At 28.7% G+C, this 23,285-nt stretch overlaps 1 protein-coding gene across 1 annotated transcript in view; it reads right to left on the bottom strand.

Annotated features, from left to right (window-relative positions):
- The window catches only part of LOC129971230 (uncharacterized), a 398,163-nt gene that overhangs the window by 54,507 nt on the left and 320,371 nt on the right, over positions 1-23,285 (bottom strand). The window contains exons 10-14 of the mRNA XM_056084816.1: positions 11,394-11,633; positions 10,429-10,967; positions 9,199-10,203; positions 4,989-5,273; positions 3,324-3,483 (exon numbers count right to left, since the gene is read on the bottom strand). Coding sequence (XP_055940791.1) covers positions 3,324-3,483; positions 4,989-5,273; positions 9,199-10,203; positions 10,429-10,967; positions 11,394-11,633 — 2,229 coding nt within the window. The remainder of the gene's footprint in view (positions 1-3,323; positions 3,484-4,988; positions 5,274-9,198; positions 10,204-10,428; positions 10,968-11,393; positions 11,634-23,285) is intronic.

The following is a 23,285-nucleotide window of genomic DNA, read 5'->3' as shown; positions in this document are numbered from 1 at the left end:
ATGATGTCACTTGTATGACGAATAACACCATTTAATAAGCTTTCAGTAATCTTATATTTTTAATAAGATTGCAAAGGAAAAGAGTTTCATACGCGTTTTAATCCCGTCCTGTTTTAAACGGACGATTTTCAACTAAATATTTCCTTCACCAGGGCACGGGGAAATGTTTACTTCAGATCCATATGAAACAACGTGACCCGAGATTCTGAAAAAAATTGGCAGAACAAAAGCTCGGAAAAGGTCTTTGTGTTATGAATTTCATTGTTCTCGTAGCTATGCAGGGAAGGATTCACAGGAATGATACGGATGATGGGGTTGGAAATTCTGTTTCATAACAACGGCTCATAATCATTGTTTTCGCCGACATTCAGATGAACTCTTGAGGTGAAAGGTTACGTTTGAAGCTTAAGCAAAGGCACGCGTTCTAAATGTCAGAAATACTCGAAAAATATCATCGTAGCTTCCATTGGTATAAAATGGAAAAAAAAATTATAATTTTTTTGAAATCAAGAAAAGAAACAAAACTTTTTTTTTACATCAAACAATACTACAATTAAATTTAGAAACAGATTTCCTGAAGATTTTGTTTTTAGTACTTAGTACAGTTCAGATTTTAATTCAGTTACACAAATAAATGATACTTACATTCACTTTGAATAATTTATTTTACTTATTTTTTTTATACTGAAAATTTTTAGAGTGCTCAAAAAAGAAAAAAAAGTACTTAATTTAAAGGAACATAATATTTTTAATAATAAAATAATATATTTAAAAATACTGATTAATAATCATATAAAATAATGCTGTCATATAAAATAACTACAGTATTTTTCTAATTAAAAACAAAAGTAATACTTCTTGACAATTTATTCCATTTTCACACGAAATTTATTTTAATTCAGGAAAGATTTTTAAAAAGTAAAGTATAATATCAATTTGTAAAAATTTCTTTTCATGATTATTTACAAAAATCTATTTTATTTTTAAATTATTTGTATTTTGTTACAATTCCTGGATTACATAAGCCTTTCTTTTGGTGGAATAGCATTTTTGTAAATAAGATTAATGTTTATTTACTCACAAGCATTTCATACTGGTTTCACTAAAAAAATCATTTATTTATTTTGTAAAAAACATGGATAATATACATAACTGAAGCAGATAATATAAGATAAAAAAATTTTGCTTATATAATTATTACGGAAAAAGGCGATTTTTCCCGATTATTATGAAATTAAAATAGATAGACAAAAGATATTCGAAAGTTATAAAAAGTATGAAAAGTATGCGAAAAAATATTTTAATTAGAGAAGCGTTTTTCAGAATCTAACCTTTAAAAAAAAAAGCTTTGTTAAAGAAATGATCGGATGATAAAATAACGTGTACTAAAAATATAAATAACAAACATCAAACATTTGAAAGTTTCCTTTAAATTCATTCTATTCTTAGAACAAAATCATTGCTTTAGTAGATAACAGGTAAGTGCACAAGAAATAATTAATATTTGTATAACAGTGTCAACATACAGCAATTAAACAATATTAATTCTTTATTTATTTAATTTTTTGCTGCAAAAAACAATTTTATGTTTTAAAAGGTACGGAGAAAACAAAGCAAAATCTATAAGCTTATTATATACAAAGTCAAAGCAAATGCCGTTTTAGAAGACAATTTTTTTCCTTTTTCATTATATCATTCAAAGCGATGAACAAATATATCGATATATATATAGATAGATAGATATGAAAACAAATTCGCCTCTTGATGTGCTGATATAGAAAACGTTTCTCTGGCCGAAAGTAATTAACAAGTCCATTTGCAATTATTTTCTAAACATTTATTAAATCCTGAAACTTCAAAAGACAATAAACTATAAAAATGTTACCTTAATATCACATCGTCCATTCCATTTACTTCTTGGCAGAGCTGGAAATGCGTGGTTTTGGGATAAAATTGGGTTTCTTTTGTTCGAAATAAATCAAAATAGTACTTGCTTTTAATTAAAATAAGTCTGCAAACTGGATTTCATCCTCAACCGAAACCTAATCTAGCTCTAAAAACTCTCAATAACCAATATAGCCCATGTAAGTCTGTTGGACATCATGGAAGTTCCAATAACTGTCTAAGTAAACTTCAGCACATTTAAAATGAGCCCGTGAATACAAGAAAATAAAAATCAAGGAAATTTAACGAAACAAGGAGGAAAAATCCTCAAACATGATGCAAAATAACAAACGATTAAAACCATCCTTTTATTTCGAATGAGGAAACTGTTTAACCTTTGCGTTGGAGCAGACCTAGTGACTGCTATTGTCTCGTGTGAATTTTAATGCCAACGAACAAACTTAACGATGCGGCGTTAGGAAGATTGTGAAGGAAAATGAAAAGGAATGTACGTAAGGAATAAATTTATTTGACGTCCAAAATGAATTGATAATGTTTTAAACTCTGCAAATGAAATGCTAAGAAATTATAGAGTAGCTATAAACACAGGGAAATTTTAGAATTTATTTGAAATGATGAATGGAAATTTTTGAATAAGTTCGAAGATTTCCTTAAGAAACTTTTATTTTGCACGCGTGATTTTAAAACAAATGCATTTTTTAATAATGAAAAAAATCCATACAATGAATCATTAAAAAAATTTAAAGTATTGATTCAAAACAGAACAAATATGATATCCGCAAAGTTGAAAAAACAACAACATCGAAAATTGAGAGTCTAAAAAAAATCACTTAATTCTATCATCATTTAATTCTAAAAATTAACTAAACGTTAATAATTAATTTATTGATTTCCACTTTGTTTATCTTTCTATTAACTCTAACACACAAGATTAACGAAGTTACATCGAATTTTTAAGACATGCAACGAGCACAGAATGGATACCCGGTTAATTTCGTTGCAATATCATTTATTATATATATATATATATCCCTTGGAAATTATATTTTCATGGCTGCTCGTATAATTTTTCTATGTCACTTGTTTCGTGTTTTTTTTTTTTTTTTTTTTTTAAATCTATTTCTCAAATCCGGATGTGATAAAGTAACGAAATAATGCATTTGTGTGCACTCGATAATAGTAAGTAAACTATTTTGAAATTTTTATAACTTCATTATCAGTTAAATCTTGTAATTTAATTAACTATTCATTTCATTAAGGTAACCCCATCTGGTAGTTTACTGAAAAAAAAAAGTATTCCTTGATCTTAATTATAAAAAAAAATGGAACACAATATATACATTTACAGTTGAATCAACGATCTTTTTCTGTACGAATATCATTTCACAAGTTTAAAAAAATGCTATGGTTTGACTCACCGCAGCAGAGGATCCATCACTTTCAGAAAAAATATTTTCAGAGCCTTCAAAGAAATCGGACCTTTGAGACAAATTTCTTCTTCTGCTGCTGCATCGACTGGTCAAGGTTCTGGATCTGACACGGCTCTTGTCACTACCGGTCAACACTGTTCGAGACGACCTACAGAAAAGGAATTTTGAATGGTCACAGAGGAACTTGCAGTTGAATTCCTTTCATCAATCTGGGGCAAGCAAGAAGCGCTGCGCATGCACTGCACAGAATGAATGATAAATCAACTTTCATCCTTATTATTTATTTGATCCATCAGCCAGACTGTCAAAACTACTAACAATACTGCATATACTAAACTATGGATAATAATGGATTTCGATTTTCGAACTTGTACTGAAAAATAAAATATTTATTTCTACATATGGTAGTTTAAATTTATAAATTACAGAAACTATCGTGTAAGAAACAGAATTTTATGTAGACATTTTTTTGTTTTTTTATTTTGTGTATATTTAGCTAATCATTATCATACGAATATCCACTTCAAATGTAACGGGGTGCATTATTTAATCTATACCTGGATAATATACGCATGTTACAAAAAGCACAAATATTCTGTTTCATATTTTAAAGCAAAATGCAGAAAAACAAAATAGGGCTGCTATCGATTTAGAGAAATCTGATAGAATGAGATATTGAAATATACCAACAATTTAAATCTATTTGTTTCGACGTTCTAACATGGACTAAAAATTTACTCAATATTTTTTAGCAATTGACATTGGATTAGGATATTTCTTTTTAACGATGGTATTTCTCAGTAATAAAAATTTTAATAATAAAAGTGAAATTCATTTAGAACAATTCGTGCTATTAGACGGAAAGATTTCATAAAAAATGAAATCATTTGAGTATTATTCTTATAAGCATGAAAAATAATTCTTTTTTCAAAATCAATTATTAATTATTAATGAAATTAATAAATGCTGCATTTATAAAATGGATCTACTATAAATAGATACATCAAATTTTATATATTTAGGAGTTTCTTCGATGAGATTTTTAGATTTTTATTCAGTGGCTTCAAGAGCAGTATTTTTGAGAAAAGTTATAGATAGATTTAGTTTATATATATATTATAGTTTAGATTTAAAAAAAAACAACTAATTAGTAGATGAAAAATATTTTCTGTGATGCACTTCAATGAAAGCTGAACATAAAAATAGTTTAATTAATTAATTAAAGTTTAACAGATAGTAATAAACAGAGAAAAAAATGGTGGCCATTTTTAGTAATTTTTTCGTTTAAATTATTTGGAAACAACTTAATTAGTACTTTTAAGGCTTTAGAATTCCTTAATTACATTTGCAAGTAAAATATTGTTAACAAAACATGTAAAAATATTTGATAATGCTTCAGTTATACTAATTATATACTATCATAAATCTCAATATATCTATAACTCGATTTAAGATGTCATTGTATGAAAGAGGCCTAGCATCCTCTGTTAAAAAGAAGAATACACTATTTAATAAATTCTGTAACTCATTTAATAATCTTAAATGAAAATACACTTCATCGTTATTTTATTTATTACCTGGTATCGAATAAAACACAATTTCTAGATAGGGAAATTAGCAAATTGATTGCGATGAATTCTAAAATTTGCTTACCTATTGGAGCTGGAAGACTTCCGCCTGCTGCGACGTTTCTTCTTTTTTTCGAAGTCCGATGAACTCGATTGATTGTGCGATACGAAGCTAGTGAAACTATCATCATTCTGGCTGCACCGTCTGCAAGTTTTACTATCGGAATGCGACATAATAGATGCTTTGGTATCATCTGTGGAACTGTCAGAACGATGACGGAGGACATTGGGAAGACTGGATGATAGGCGGTGTTTGAAATCAAAAGCGAAGTTACCTAGGTTTTCTTTGTGCTGTTCATTGGTGCGAATGCTGGAACACAAGAAATTTAACAAATAAATTTAAAAGCATCAAATTACCCTTTAAAGGAATAAAAGCGTGTTAAAAATATTAAAAGTACAAATATAATCTGGTTAATTGACATGAACATTCATATCCCGAAAATAAATTCATGATTTATTTTAAAGAGAAAAAGTTCGCTAAATTCAAACTAAACCCAAAAGTATCAACTACAGAATGGAATTTTAAAAAAAATCATTGAAAAGCTCGGCAGAATATATTTTAATATTTTCTTGAAGTGTCGACTTACTTTCTGAAAATGGATCATTGTTCTTATAAAATCGAGGCAAACCCAATTTGTGGTGTCCGATCAAAAGCAATTATGTGATTACATATATAATACATCTGCTATAAATAAGCCCTTATAAAATAATCGCTTTTCTACATCATATTAAGATATCTCCAAATGTAAATTCAAATACTTTTAATAGTATACAAATCTATATGAAGAGAAAATAAGAATTGTAGATTTATCTTTTGAAAACTCCATTGAAAATAAATTTTTCAATATCGTTAATGAGCAGTGTCTTTGCTTATTTTTATCATGTATATTCCATGTCTTCATTTAGTTATGACTTTTTTATCTCAACACTAAGCCATGCAATAATTGATCTTAAGATTATCATAAATTTGAAAAATACTGGCATTACAAAACATTCAATACATACTCTCAGGACCAATTTCTAAGATTTTTCTTTTTAAATTAAAGGACCTGACAATTAAAAAAAGGTTGCAAAGATCTCTCAAGCATCAAAATCATGACACCGAATAGTTCAAAAACTGAACGTTCTTTCGAAACGAATACCTACAAAAGTAAGCAACTTTGCAGTTTCTCAAACAAAGTTTTATCGACGCTAAAACTACCAAGAAAATGAAAAGAGCGTAAAATACTAAAGCAATTTAGCTGTTTTGTAAGGCAGTCGGAGCATTGCATAAAGGCGGCAGTTTTTCACGATTGAGCAACAAGAGACAATTTAAATTTCAATGCGACTTCTAACCATGCATGATTTAAAGTGCTTTCGTAACTGATAGTTTATTAATTAAGTCAATTTGAAAAATTAGCAATTAATTTCATTTTAAATAGATAAACTGACACTGTGATAATGTATATCGAATATATATATATATATAGTACATATATATAGTTGCTGTTGCTGCGATCCGGTCATTCGAGTTTTTCCGATTGCCTTCCGGAGAGTCGGAGTAGTCAATTTGTGGTTGCCCGTTGTTTTTTGAACTCGTTGGTAAAGATCTATACAACGTGTGCTGACAAAATTAATTGAACTCTTAGTTCAACATAACGCCAATCAAAATGAGCTGCATGTATCAGTTACCATTCAGCATATTGCTGTACAAAATGGAACTAATCAAAAAGGTTCTAAAAGTAGAAATACATAATATAGAAAACTGTCATTTATGATGAGCGTCTTGTACGAAGAATGGATTTTTACTTCTCCAAATTTGATAGTTTTGAAAATTAAATGTTTCTTTTCTCATTAAATTGTCCAATGTCCAAATTGCCTTTCTCAGTATATTTCACCTAAGGTAGGACCCAATTGTAACACTAGAAGACGATCGTGTAATTGTATACTGCATGGATGCCAGTTTCATTTAAATTTGTGATTAGTCCCCTTAAATTTAAAATAAATCTATTTCTGCAAATTTTGTAGCTATGTTGTGAAATTATGTGTGAGTATAAATAGGAGCAAGAGAAACATTTTAGTAATTGACACATTATAGGGGTCATATAAAATTTAATTTTTTAAAAACTTTTTGCAATTAACGTTACAGAAGACAATGCGTTTTTCTACAATGCTTACAATATTTAAAGAATTTTTTTTTAATGAACGTATGTGTCTAAATTCAATATTTAAGAAAATAAAAGCATGTTCCACTGTTTCAGGACACCCTGTATATATTATATAATTTCTTTTTTAGTAACAACATGATTATAGATTTAAATAATATTGAAGAAAATTAAATTTTCAAAATTATTTTTATCAGAATTTTTCAAATTATTTCATCTTATTTTGAATTAAGTGTTCTTGCAAGGACAAGGAGCTCAGACGACATATTTAATTTATAAAAAAGATATTAAAAGTATTTAAATTAATCCAGTAGTACTTTTTATTCAATTTCAATATGATTACATTGTAGATAATTTTTATCACTGTTTTCAGCAATTCATTTACTAAGAAATTATCATACTGGCAATTAAAAGATTTTATTTTTACATTTTTGTCAATGTACAGGACATTTGTTTTTATATGATGCATTTAATAAAATGAATAAATATTTCAGAATCGCAAATAATGATTATTATAAATGATATTTTTTTAATTTGTAAAAGTACTTCACAAGAATCTTTTACAGAAGATAAGAGCGCTGAATGAATACAAATTCTGAAAACAATAGTGAAAGCTCTCAAGATATATTTTCCTCTTGAATTCTTCGACTGGAAAAATTGACCGTTGACCGAAGAGAAAACACGCAAATCAAAAGAAGAAAGTGACCGTTTGGGTCGTTGACTCCCCGTTCGATATTATTGATCCAATGTAAATACAATTAAAGTCTTGCAACATTTTTCTTCATTCATGTAGGTACATTAGCACAAAATTGTGTCCTGGAGATTTTTTCCACAGCAAAGACAATCGCATTTACTATTTCCAGGAAAAATAATTAATCTTTACAATGAAATAACAATTGGAAGGTAAAATTTGACTTAATTCGGCCAGAATTAATCAAAAATAGTATAAAACTCATAAGAAAGAGACTGAAAAGCATAAAAAGCGAAAGCTATTTTTAATCTGAAGAGATAACTTAATAGTTATTTTATAAATAATTTCTGATATATGAACGAGAATCATTTAATGTATTACATTAAACTAAAAATATTTATTTGTGAGATCTTTTTTCGCACGCTAATATATTTGTTACTATGAGATTTATGAAATGGTTTCTGTTAAGAATTTTATTTTGTCGCAGAACAAATATTTTTTTGGATTAAAAGCCAATTTTGTCAATTATGAATAGCATATATGTCCTATAATTATTTTTAATTTGTCTTTTAAAGTCAAATTAAAGTTAAAAGAGTAGTAGAATATTTTTTATAAAATATCAGAAGAAATGTTTAAGAATTTGGGTTTCTTCAGCCTGATATCTTTCTTAATGAACACTTAAAATATTTTTTTAAGTCTGTTAGCTCGCTACATCTCATTTTCAAACAAAAAATGTTTTTTCCTTTTTTTTTTAAAAAAAAAAATTGCCTATAGAATGAAACTGAAACTTTTTATAGTTTGTATTGAAAAATAATTTATTCTAGTTATTTGGTATCACGAAATATATAGAAAAGTGTAAAAAGAAAAAAAAATTAAGAATGCAGTAACATAATCGAAAAACAACTTAATTTTTGGATTTAGAATTGATTATAACGTACTATTTTGCCCTGATATACAGCTACATTTGAGAATAGAGTTTGCTGTGTTACTATAAATCAGTTTCAATAAACAGAATAACAAATTATTTATGACTTATTAATTAAATTTGGAAAATTGTTCCAAAAAAATTTGTTCGTAATGCTTTAAGAAAGCAGACATATTTTAAAATGTCGCTTGTCGGAAATGGGTCTCCATTGGTTAATGCCAGGTTGTCATTTCCTTAAAAATATTTCGAAAATACCTCCTAACTTACAGAAATAGCAAGACTTAAGTAACAACAATTTTTTCTAAATTTAAATTTAAATTTTTCCACATCTTTCCTGGTGTTTAAAGTCGTTAAACGGATGCGCACTTATAAAAGAGAAGTGGATATATTTTGAGCAAATGAATAAAAGAATTTCTTTAAGAAATAGATAATGGTCTAAAATAGAGCTAAATACTTATGCTACTCGTTAACTTACTTCGTAGAGGAATGCTCAGTGCTTGGAATCGGCCAATTGCGTGTTCTCAAGTCTCCTTCAGAAGATGCCATCATAACGAACCATCTCAAATCGGCACAGCTATGATTCGAGAAGGGTCCATCACAGCAACGCAAAGACCCTGTATTGTGCTGTCTTCGGCGCAGGCTTGATGGTGTTGAAGACAAAGGTGGCGGTAACAGCTCTCCAGAACCAATCTCTGAGCGACGGGGACTTTTGAGTCCTCGGATGACAGTTTCGACGGATCCTTCAGCGCTGCAGGAATCCAACCTTTCTTTGAAATGAAGCATATCGTCGTCGAAAAATGACGAGGAAGAAGACATTGCATTTCCTTCATCTGCACTAGAGGATGTGTATTCGCAACTGGCGTCGCAAGATGACAAATCCTCGTCCAACATGCCTGGCACTGCATTTTGGGTAGATTCTTCACTCGATGAATATCCATTGCTACCTCGAAACAAACAGCGCCTGATGCGTGCTTTGGGAGGAGTATCTAAAGTCCTAGAACATCGCTTTAGCCAAGAACGCACTCGCATTCCACCACCACCTTCCCATGTACTAATTAAATCGTTGGTTTCACTGTCTCTTTTCCGTTTGAGATTCGGTGACACAAAGTTTCTATTTTCTTGTCCATCTTGGGATTTCACTGGAGTAGAATTGAGGCACTGTGTTTTCTGATATGAGTTCCGAGGATGACCCTCTACAGGACTTAAAGTTAGAGGAACTTTGTATGTCTTCTGTTCCGAATCTGTGCTAGGAGATTTATTATCTGGAAGAGATTTTTCCTTTAGCACGACGATGTTTTCATTGAAATCATTAGCGAATTCGTACAGATTACCATTTTCAATGTCCGAAACATTCTTCGAATCCAAAGAAAATTTATTAGGCATATTGCCATTGTTGTTTTCGATGCTATCTACCTCTTCGTTTTCACTATCCACTAATATCATTTTATAAAATAATTGAGATGATGTGGTGAATGATCTTCTAAAAAATAATACATATTTAAAATTAGCTTTTGCAAAAAATATATTCAACATAAAGAAAAACAGAAAATCGCAGCGTAGGAGGCAAATGAAAAAGCATTTTTATTTGTAATTGAAAATCAGGAAAACACAAATTAAACAGAAGCGCATATCTTATGACATAAAATTTTGTTTCACTCTTAAAATAAAATAATTTAGCTATTTTTTTTAAATCAAGAAAACTTACTTTTTGTGAAAATTATTTTGAGAATCGTCGCTTTCGATGCCACTTAAACTGTACTGCAAATCATCCACGGCAGTGAAGTCATTACTATCCTCCTTTTCTCCGTCACTGGTACAAAAATCAACACAACCCTCCAGCACAGTTTCAAGAAAATCAGATTCATCGTCAGGAAGGCTAGGGTCAAAATTATCACAGTCGTTTGTGAAAAGGACCTTCTCATACTCAGCCTCTCGCGAGTCTCCCGCAGCCAAAAGATCAGCTGCACCAAGCCCAGAGTCATTGAAAGACGTGGCCCCCGAGGAAGATCCGAGGGAGGAGGCAAGAGAAGAGGGTTGCTTCGATTCAGCGCTGTGCAGCTCCTCCTTCAAGCTGATGCTTTTAGATGAGGCCTTCTTGTCGGTGTAGTTGTAGACGCGTATGTTGAAGTACCGATCGCCACCCACACTGATGCCGTCGTCGCTGGACAGGTGCGTGGAACTTTCACTCGAATACCCGACGTCTTGGATGATTTCGAAATTAGTGAAATCGTCGCCATATTCAGCCTGGAAAGGAAAACCAAGTTCAATGGAAGTTTGGCAATGAATAAAAGAGTACTTTTTCTAATTTTTCATTTATGAAATAATTAGTCAAATATTTTGCTAATTATTTAATATTCCTATACAATCTTTATTATTATAATTTAAAATAAACTTTTAATTGTATTTAAGTATTTAAACAGATAATTAAGACTTTATTAATATAAATTTTACTTTGTTTTGATTGGAATTTTAAGGTTAATTTATTAAAAAAAATTTAAATTAATAAAATACTAACCATCAATTATAGTATATTAGTAAAATATCCTTAATGTAACACAAACAAAAATCTATTCAATTGGACCTACTATCCTAAAAAATCCTGAATGTGTCTCGAAGCGAGTCAGAAAATGTATGCCATATTAATCATTTCCAGAATATTTTGATCTTTACCTTTAAAGCAGCAATCCCAGTAGTCCCAACCATAATGCATTTATCATTGACGGGGACAAGATCGTTGCAGAGAACCCCGATGTCTTTGGTCAGAAGTCCACTTTTGATGATTTCGATGGGCTTCTTATTCCGGTCCATATTTGCTGTCGATGCAACAGCGGTCCAACGGTCCAGTGTCAATCGGCGATGCTTATTCAACGGGCCTTCATCTAGCTCGATATCTGAGGCTTCTCGATGGTTCTATGAAGAAAGATAAGAAAATAAAGCTATCTCAAAAACAAAAATGTATTGTAATCATGTTCTTTTTTTTTCTTTTTTGTTTCGTTTCGTTCTATTTTCATTTAGAATAAACAAGCAGAAGATTTCATTAAAAAAAAGCATGAATTTAGTGAATAAAATAAAGAATAATTATCTGCTTTTAAAGAAGAAAGAAGGAAGTCCATCGAAACTCATTCAAAATACTATCAAAATTCCTTGTAAATTCTAAAACACTGGATGTAATATGTTATTTTATTCACTTATTGAAACACTGAGCCAGAACATTTCTTTAATGCATCCGTCATTTAACAGCAAAGTTTAATTAAGTAGACGAAATGATTACTCTGCTGAATTCTTGGATGACTTAACTTCTTTTCGTATTTCAAAACAAGTTTTGTGTAAAAAATAAAAAGCACTACAATTTGAAATTCTTAAAATAAGCACAGTCTATAACCCTCTCGATAAGATAACTGGGCTATAATTAGCTTAAGGAAAAAAATATCAAAACTGAAGAACAATCTGAAAATGATGTAACAAAATAAGGGGATTTAAATTCTTCAAACAATTAAATAATCTTTTAATAAGAAAGACTAAATGGATCGACGTTATTTAGGACAATTCCAGTTATTTTTTCTTTTCCAAATTTAAAATGTCACTGATGAATAGGAGCATCCTTCGTATTCTTCTTTGCAAATAGTCCATTTGTTTCAAGGCTACACTTTTGATTACATCAAAAATTCTTCCCGTTGCTTTAAAGATATATAATTTGAACACCAAACAAAACATAAAATAATCAAAACCAAATTTCTGTCTCTTCCAATTTTGAATAAAATGCTAAATGAATTCGTATGAAACCACTCGATAATCAAAATGATGTTTCGGAAAAATGTCAAAAGAATTGCAAAGAAACATATACAGACCACAGTGGAAATCCATCGCAATTCTCTGAAATCGAAATTACATAATAGAATAATAACAGGAGGATTCCCCCCCCCCCAAAAAAAAATAGGAAAAAGAGCTGCTTCATTTTTTTGGTCTTTTGTACTTCCTTGGAAAAGAGGATTCCATGTTATCAGCCAAAATGCGATGAGAAATATTTGGTTATTGTTCCACCATATCCGGTCACGATGAATAGACAACCGGATAATTACTTACAGGCGAAAAGTGCATGCATTTGCAGAAAGCATAATTTTTGGAACAACACATGGGACTGAGGGATGTGGTGAGAACACTGCATAGTTTGTTACGTACATTATTTTAATTTCTTAGGAATTAGATGTCATCAGTAGAGAGAGAGAGAAGAAACTGGTATTATCAAAGAAAGGGAAAATCTATAATTTGAGTCTCAGTAATAGTTATTAATGGCAAGCCTTAATTTTCATACTTATTTTTAATAGTTTCCACCACTTTAGTTCGAAATTGTGGTATGGAAAATAATTGTAAAGATATAAATTAGGATCTTAATAATTTAAAATGTTTAATGCTTAATGAACAATTTTAAATTAGATTTGTTTTGCTTTATTGATATTTAAAGCCATTTCATTCATTTCAAAATTGTTTTGAGATTTTCTGTAATTCAAAAAATTATTCGTAATTTGATTACGTGCTTGTGAGGGTCCTTGAAGATTGAAATTCTTTGTTGAAAAATCGCCACCTTTCTAATCCTTATTGTTAATACTTATGTAAGTTGCCACTGACAATGTTTAGTTAAATTTTGTATAATTCTTCTAAAATTATGAATATAGGAAAATTAAGACTCTGGAAATTTAAAAATTTGCTTGCGTCAATCTTTGGAAAATTGCTTCCGCAACCATTTTTTGGAGGAAAAAAATTTTTTTTAAAGCTCTTCAAATTTTTTAAAGCGTTTTTAATTAAAATGAGAAATTCTCATTTTAATTAAAAATAAAATCACAGACGACAAAAAATAGTTAATGCACTCGGATATTTTATACGAAATGACTTTTTATAATGAAAATAATCCATTTAAAAAAAGTTTCTTTATTGACTGGTTGGGTTAAGCTAAGTGCTAATACATTTTTTATTTTTTCGTAAATGATTTATACTTAAAATATTGTTAGCAAATATTGGAGCAACAGCAAGGTTTTAGTTAATTTTAGTGATATATAAATAAACTATTAATTATCTTTTTGTAAAAAAAAAAAACCCATGAAAATTTCCTTTTGAGCAACACATGTAGTTATTAGTATTCATCATCTAGTAAGAAATTAAAAGTAAAAAAAGGCATCAATAGAAATGCTAAATAAGGGGTAAATAAGTTCAATAATATGAATTTTGAAAATATAAGATTCAACTTATTTAATTATTTGGAGTGAAACATAAGAAATCTTACATTCAAAACGATAAGGAAAATAATGGGTGCGATGGAAATGCCTCAATACATTTTTCTGATATTTCCTCTTTATTTATTTTTCAGTTCTGTCAAGATAAAATAAATGATTGAGAAAGGAAATGTTTCATTTGAAAAACTGGCTAAATCCTGTTTTTCCCTTTCATCTACATCAATACATGCTTTGAAAACAATTATAGTCATGACGTTCGTTTCGATGAGCTGACTCGCGTTAGCACATTTTGAAAACAAATCATTTTCCGATGTGTAAACTAAGCAGCGATATTTCATTTGACGTTACTTGAACAGCGAAAATATTAAATTGAAATGAGTTAGTAGCGGAATGAGGCATGTTACAGCCCCAGGTAGTACACATTACAAGACTGCTCTATTTTAAATGTCACACTTTAATAAATTCTTAATATGTTAATAATTTAATTAAAATATTTTGTGCAAATATATTATTTTATTTATTTATATTTTTATAATGTAAAGCACAGAAAAAGGACAAAAATCGTAAAAAAATTAATAATTATTATTAATGAATGATTTTCCTACTTATAAACAAAAGCATTTAATTATTATGATAGATTAAAAGGAAATAATAAATTTCCAACAAGTATAACATCAAAAATAATCATTTTATTAGTCTTCTCAAATGAATAACGTAAACAATTAAATGAATAATAACTATTCCGAAATATATTATATTCATTGATTAATAAGTAATAAATTTAGTAATTATTGTACTTTATTTAATAATTCAATATAAACACATATCGTAATCCTAATATTTTATAATTCAAAAAATGTGTAACTTTTTTACAAATTTCATTTAGTTGACAAACAAGGCTGGCAGCATTTTTAAATCCATCTGCTTGCGCTGTCCTAAGCAACTATCCAAAATCCGCCAATAAAACTACAAGACAATATGAAAACTTGTACAATGTGCATGATATTCGAAAAAGGTAAAACATTTTTTAATTATGTAAGAGAAATGTTAATTCATCTGACTCTAAATTACTAAATATTTTTGATATTTCATTCAGATATCACAAATGAACCTTCATCTAAAATAAAACAAATATATTATTAGTGTTCATTAAAGCTTCCATTTTACTTTAATAAGAGAAAATTATACGCCATAGAACATATAAATTTTTAAAATTTTTATTACGTTTCCCAAAAAGTCGTGAAAGAATATCTAAAATCAGTATTCTTTTGTGACTTGTTTCGAAAATCAAATGGATGCGCCTTAAGGTCACTCGAACTCATCATAATTAACACATGTTAAATGTCGAACAAGTGTACGAATATTTTTTCCCAACAAAAAACAACTCGTAAAAACCAAAATAGTTAAAAAATATTCTGTTAAATAAAAGAATTGAAAATATTCTGTTATTTTCAACAGAATTTTCTTATATCAGAATCCGAAATGTTTTATTGAATGAAACAGAAAATATTCCATTTATCAGATCTATCTCATTTCTATCGTTCTTAAGAAATAAATAGTCAGTCATGCATTCAATTGAAGTAAAAAAAATTACATTTAAAAATTAATTTTTTATATATTAATTTTTAAATTGTTTTCATATATATGATTTTAATATTCACAAAATATTTACTTTTTAAAAAAGGCTTTAATCATTTAAGTAAATTAATTGCTTCTAATTATTTATTAAATACTGGCCTTGCAAGCAAAAGTTTTGCAATATTAATTTTCTTGCGTTATTTATCTAACCAATGAACCATTTTTATTATTTGATTCTAATCAAAAATGTGAACGTGTTACATTTTTCATAAATTTCTTCGCCTAAAACACTTAGTTATAAAAGACATAACAACAATTATAAAAGCTTTTAGAGGCAGAAAAATTGTTAGAATCTATTTATCGAATTTAAGCATTAGTTTATGAAGAGAATGTGCCCACGCAAATCATTTTCTTTTGATAGAGTAATTTAATGATATAAATGTCACTCCTAATCTTCATTGGGAGCAATTTTTCACTCATATGTGTAGTGATTTTATCCTCCATTCCTAAATACATTAACAAGTATGTGGTAGACTTTTGTTAAAATCCGTATTATTTAAAAAAAAAAAAAAAAAAAAGCATTTAAGTAAAAAAGGTTTTTCGTGAGAACTTCCGAAATCTTATAATAACTTGAAGAAAGCAAACATATTAAAGCTGAGCGACTGCTATTCAGTCATTTCAATCAGGCGAAAAGAAATCATAGTTGAAATTCACTAGCCTGTGTGCACTCACAAATCGTCCTGAGATCACTCACCCGACAGTTTTCTCTGTATATTTTTCGCCGACAATTTCCCATGGCAAAGGAAACAGAGGCAGTCACTTCTCCGTTATTAAGAAAGGTAGTGTAGCGTTGCAGCCAGAAAAAGAGAGAAAAAGAAACAGACTTCGAAATTGCGGCGCTGAAGCAGAAAATTGGCAGAAAGATTCATTCATTCTCGAGTTTCGGCATTCGGGAAAACGAAAAACATTGTGTAACTTATGGGTCTAGGAACCCCAAATGATGGATGAGATACACATTATTTTATCTAGGCAGTGACAGCTGATATATGAGTTATCAACCAAGTAAATCTGTGTCGAAGCTTATGGATGAAAATGGAAATGCTAATTTAAGGATAAAAATGGAAATGCCGTTTTTAAGGAAAATCAATGAGACAGATTAGTATTTCAAAACATTTACCAGAAGATGCAAAATGAGCCTTCCATTCAAATATATTTTAAAAGTTAAATTTTTTTTTCAAAAATTTCCTTACAAGGTTGATAAATGAATTTAAATCAATAAATTGTAATCAAAATAATTGAACTTTTCACAAAATTTATTAAAATTTAGTTTTGAAAGTTTGATATTTCACAAAGCACTATAAAAAAAAACTGTAATTGAAACCAAACGCCCTTAAAAGTGTTCTACTTCTTGAATATTTTGCCAAACGGTAGACTGAGTTTTGCGCCAACTAATACCCCATCACCTAAAATAGTTTATAATTATGCAAATAAATAATAATAATTATTATTCATGAATGCTCACAGCACATATCTGGAAAGAAGTAACTTTCCTCAGAGAAAATATTTTTTAAAATTTATGAATGATTTTTGAATAAAAGTATAAGAAAGATTTTAATAATTAAGGGGTTCTTACAAGTATTTTTGTTTTTAATTCATATTATAGTCTTACTTTTTATAAGTAAGAAATTTGAAAAATTACAACAAATAACTAATGGCATGCAACATTTTTCTGAAGGAATACACGATTATCTAACCTATTTTATATTTGTTCATCTGATCTAGATATAAAGATTTTAGTGCCAAAATGTTTTAAGCAAAATGAACGATTATCGAATCAATCTACGTATATTGTTAAAAGCAATTTTATGCAGGAAATTTGTATATTATTGTAATGTATGCATAATTATTATTTATAAATTATGTAAAATAATTCAAAGATGTAAAATAATTCAATTTTTAACTAGAAGTCTTTTTGGTTAAAGCCACTTTAAGCAATTACTACCACGAATTCAAAGGTAAGAAGACATAACATAAATAAGCATGTTCTTGGTATTCAGAAGTTCAGTAACGTATCTGACTGTTGAAAGACTACATGAGAAAACAATAAAAAAATACCTTTTCTAATGACATGTGTGCGAGGGTATCGGTAATACTTCTTTAATAAGAAACAAATACCGTATGAACAACATGTATAATCATTTATTAAAAATTATATTAGAAAGTAAATTGTTCATTTTTACTTTATTTCAGTCGTTTTCTAAATGATATATAACTTTTGAAATGAGAAATGAAACTAATAAATATTTTTTTCTGATTTCTTAACGTACATAAGATTAATAGAATCTTGGAAATGTGTGACAGATATTTTAAAGCTGTGTCCAATATACATATGTAATAAAATTTTTTAATCTAATTTAAATTCTAATGAATTAGCTAATTTTTATTTTAAATTAGCTTATATTAATTTCATTTTAAAATGTTCTCTCATTTCATGATTCAATTCCCAATTTTTATTTAATTATTTTTAACGCGCGCTCTAGAAAACCGATGACTTTCGCGTTTCCCACACACAGAGCAAAAGATAAACATTCCCTAATGTTTACAACATTCTTTTAAAGAACCTAAGATTCCCTTTCCTAAATTGACACATGGTAAAGAAATCCCTATCAGAACCTCACGGTAAAATCACTGAAAGGACAAATTTCCATCTTATTTGCTTTTATGCCGCGATGAAGACTGGCATATAAACCGAAGTTAAAATTCAAAAGTTCCATCTTTTCGGTTACGCACTGTTAATATATACATACATATATGCGCGAATCTTCCTTGTAACTTCTATACGAATCAAAAATTATTAAATTTTTAAGTTAAAATTGGAGCTGCTTTAAGTTTAATTCAGTTTGTAAAACCTTTAATATAGTTTTTCAGCAGAAATACAAATAAAAACTAAGTTCATACAAAACAAAACCTTTTTTTTAAATTTAAATATTTGACTGGTCTTCCAGATGACGGCTATTTAAAGTGCGTGAAAATGATTGGCGCTAATTTGATACTTGATCCGATTATGAAACATTTTATACACAATGCTGAATTAAATGATGCCCTTTAGAACAGAGAAAAATGCAGACTGCGTCCGTGAAAACTGGACAAACAACGACATTAAATTAAAATGGCAAAGGCCACGATCCATGCAAGCAAGTATGACGGAATTTCTTCTGCGTTTAGGGAGCCATTGTTATGGAGTAGGTCGAGTTTTCTCTTGGGAATCAATTGATAGTTACTCATTTTGAAATGTCTCCAATGCAGGATACGCCAAAATCGCAATGTCAAATCAAATGGCTTCGATAGAATATCGAGCAGATTGCATTCAAAATATTTATAGGATGATTGTATTGTTTAAAACAAAGCAATAAATCTGTTAATACAGAGTCATGAATTTATGGAACAATATATTTAAGAGCGAGTATGTAAAAACAAAGACTCAATTTTTATTCATGATATTTTTAGTAGAGTCGAGTTATTTTAAATAGATACACTAAAGTTAGTAAAAGCTCATTTTATGACGCAATTCAAGCACTAAACCTACATATATAAAATAAAAATATTATTAGAACTTGGATTATTACAATAGTCAGAATGCTAATACAAAGCAAAATTGTAATCAGTATATAATGCATTAAATAAATTGCATCAATTTGATTTACGATAGCAATATATTTCCTTAGTTTCGAAAAATAAAAATTTTTTTAAAAAAAGAGAATAAAGTAAAAAATGAAAAAGATATGCCTTTCTCCGAAGCTAACTTTTTTAGGATTTTAAGAGTAGGATGAGATTTTTTAAGATGTTTAACATCATTTAATTTCTGACATCGAAATGACTTGATCAGTCAGAATGAAGCGAATTAATATAGACAAATACCATTGATTATCAAATCTTACGTACTTTTTCCCTCTCAAAACCTTTTTGCAAAAATCAAAAGTGTAATGCATATTTATTCGTAAATTCGGTTCAACACTAGAATTTAAATTTAAATGTTAGGCAACTTAGTTATAGAAAAATTCTGTAGTGAGCATAGATATCATAATTAATAGGAAAAAAAATGAAAAGATACTTTTTTTCGCTGGATCAGTTTGAAACATTTTTGAGATAGTTTTCTGTAAAAATTGTACAAAAAAAAAAATAATAGTAGATTGTCTCAGCAAACAAACAAAAATTTCCAACTAAATAAATCCAGGTGAAGTTTACTTTTCTGCACATCACTTGTTTTACTTCTTTTTCAGATATTTAAGCACAATTATTTAATTTTTTTTTTTTATCGCACAATGAAATTTGCATTACATTCTTGTCAGAAATACAAAACATTTTAAAAATTACTCACTGCCACTAGGAACTTAATATGAGAAAACAGTTTCATTTATACCATTATTTTTATTGCAGAAATAAATCGAGACGTAATATTGAAAATGAATAAAAATAATATTTATTAGAAAAGAATGGAGAAATTTTTTTGACGATCATTTAAATCATTAGATCTCTCAAGTCTTTCAGCGGGACAAAAGACAAATCTGAAGGCAGTTAGTTGAATAATTTAAGAATGGTATTGCCTTAATGTCATAAAAATAAGGCAGTTTGATAATAGAGTAGAGAGACTTGAAAACATGTTCAAGATAGAAAAGTACAAAAAGAATTCAATGTTAAAACAGAAAAAAAAATTCCATGCAAATGGCAAAGAAGGGATCAGGCGCCTTCTATTAATAAGTTCTCAAAAGATTTCACATATCCTCGTGAAAGAAATTTATTAATTTTTTAATGATTTTTTTATTCATTATTTAACAAGTTGCAACTTGCACAATGAATATCATTTCTTCGATATTTACATGAAACAAACAACCAACTTCACACAATTAAAGAATGTAACCCAATCATTTAATAAACAAAAAATAATTAAGAATTAAACTAATTTAATTTAAGTTGAAAAAATATTAAAACTTCTTAACAAAAATGAATTTTTTCTGGCAATAATTTTACAGCCTCCATGCCAGCTGATTTTATATAGATATATAATGAACATTGCCAAGAAAAGAAATCGGCTCATTTGAGAAAAAAGGCAAATCCTCTACTGACAAACAAAGGAAGACATTAAAGTGTTGGCATCCGGATCTTTTACAATAGAATCACCTTTTGTTTGTATATATTACGCTTTAAAAAGAAAGTTGGTTTAGTGCATTTTATCATTTCTTAAGTTTACATTTTCATCCCTCCGTTTCTCGTGGGTTTATCAAAATAACGACTGAGATAAAAAGAAAGGTGTGTCAAAACACTTTTGCAAGATATATAACTTGTCGCCTGTAGCTTTTTAAATAAAGTAAACATGCAATTCTCGAATCAGTTTGTGGGAATATAATCTGATACGGATGAAGTCATTGCCTAAAATAACTCAACACTATCACTGAAATGATAGAGTCGGAGAAATCCAGATAAATTTAAAAAGAATGAACTGGAATTTAATTTCATTGTATATTCTCTTTTTATACTAATTAAAAGTGCAGATAATTTATGAAACGAAAATTTGACAAATAAAGAAAAAGAAATTAGAGAAAAAGAAAAGGAATAAATATCAAATCTATAATTAAAATGATACATTTAGTACAAATATTCATTTTTAATTTTAAAAATATTGGCATTTTTTTTAAAAAAATATTATATTTTGTTGAACATTTGTACGGCAAATGAAAGTTTTAAATTATTTTAAATAGCTTAACTATATAAAAACATAAACAAATGGGGAATGATCATTAAGGTTTTTTGAAAATTACTATTTTCATAATAAAACAAAATCATTACCTGCCTACATGGATAAAAAATAAAAAAAATCTATGAAATAATCATCTGTATTTCACGTACTTCAACCTGTGAAATGCTCAATAATACTTGAAAGAGTCAGCATTTCAAATACATCGACGGAGTCTGCCTCAGCTCCACCATGTTCGCAGAAGTGAATGAAATAGGACGGACGATGCTGACTTCAATGTACAGGCAGTCTCGAAATTTATTTCAGTCTCGGCAACAACAAGAGAATATTGGAGGAAACACTTCTAAATACCCATCAAAAATTCTTTCCATGTCATTTTCTTTAAAAGATTTTCTATATTCCTCGTATCCAAATTATAGTCTTTTGAGGAAAGAAGAAAACATCCTTTTTATCTACTTCTCTGAAATCGAAATGACACTTTTCCGGGAAATTATAAGCTAACCCTTTTAAAAACCTACACTTCTTAAAACGTTTAGAAAAAATTAAATGCTTTTAGCAGAGTAAAGGGAAAAAAAATTGTACAAAAAAATTCCCCACGGTTATTAAACAATCATTTACCACCTGGAATATTTAATAATATCAAAGTGATTTATCTTTTCTGAGCGGAAAAAATAATATATTATCGTTATAAATCTGTCCGTTTTGCTTTATTTTTTATGTAAATAACTTCACACCTTCTTTTAAAAACTTATAGAATATCCTGGAACTTTTGAAAAATAAGATTTTTTTTTCTTTTACTTTCTCCTATACGTAGTATAGAGAAGACATTGCAATCGTCAAAAAAAAAAAAAAAAATCGAACAGGAAATTTTGTCGAATCTCCACGTTTTAGACGACATTTTTCAAAAAACTTTTTTAGGAAATGTCCAATTATAACAAAGATAATTAAAATTTTAAAAAAAAGAAAGAAAGAAACGTTTTTAGCTCGACGTATGAAATGTAGTATACGGTCTGTACACCATATTAGTAGATTTCAGCCAAATTTCGAACGACATCCGTTCAAAGGAAATCTGTCTATCCGATTGTTATAGTATATGTTAAAACTATAACTAAGAAACGTAGAGATCATAAAATTCTGCCAATAGATTCAATATCAGTAGCATAGTCACCTATCAAATTTTGAGCCAAATCTAACAAGTGGTTGAACGTCTGTCAGTCTATACTTTCTGATGCATGTAAACGATCTAACTCAAAAATGCAATGACAAACTTAGTACGGGATTTTGTGACTACAATTGTAGCGTTGTGTCAAATTTTGGTTTCATTTGGTTAGAAAAAAACATGTCTAAAACATAAATTCGATTTTCGAATACTATTAACAACATGCCAAAGATCGATCGCCAAACACATTCTCTTAGGATAACAGGATATATTCAGTGAAAATCTGAAATTCAAAGGTTAATATTTCGCCAATTTTTCAATTAAACGTCAAAGGTTAATATCTCATAATTACTGTACGCCGGAACCGTTTGAAATGTTCTCCAGTATATCGTTAAAGTGCACCGAAGAAAGTTTCGGAGAGACCACTTATAGCCGTGAATAAAACCTTCATCATCATTATAACAGCACGCAAGTTCACAAAATTTAACTCACTGATTAGAGTAAGTTAATAAATAAATAACAGGATTAAAAATCTAAGAAAATAATTCAGCAAAAGATAGATATTCCCTATTTTACTACCATTCGTCACAAAATTAATTTAAAAATTATACAAGATAATTTCGGAGCATATTTTTAAAACATGAATAAACACTACTGGGCGAAAAATCTTTTAATAAAATTAAGTCATAATAAATCATTATTAGCTCAAATACTTTCCATTTAAGCTCTACAGAAACACGCCGAGTATGCATTACAAGCTACGAAAACACAATTTGAAGACAATAAAATCTGTAATTAAATTCCAGAAATTTATTGAATTATTTTTAACATTCAAGTTAAAATGC

Source organism: Argiope bruennichi, chromosome 6 (assembly GCF_947563725.1).
Source record: "Argiope bruennichi chromosome 6, qqArgBrue1.1, whole genome shotgun sequence".
NCBI classification, from domain to species: domain Eukaryota; kingdom Metazoa; phylum Arthropoda; class Arachnida; order Araneae; family Araneidae; genus Argiope; species Argiope bruennichi.
This window is presented reverse-complemented; position numbering and strand designations above follow the sequence as displayed.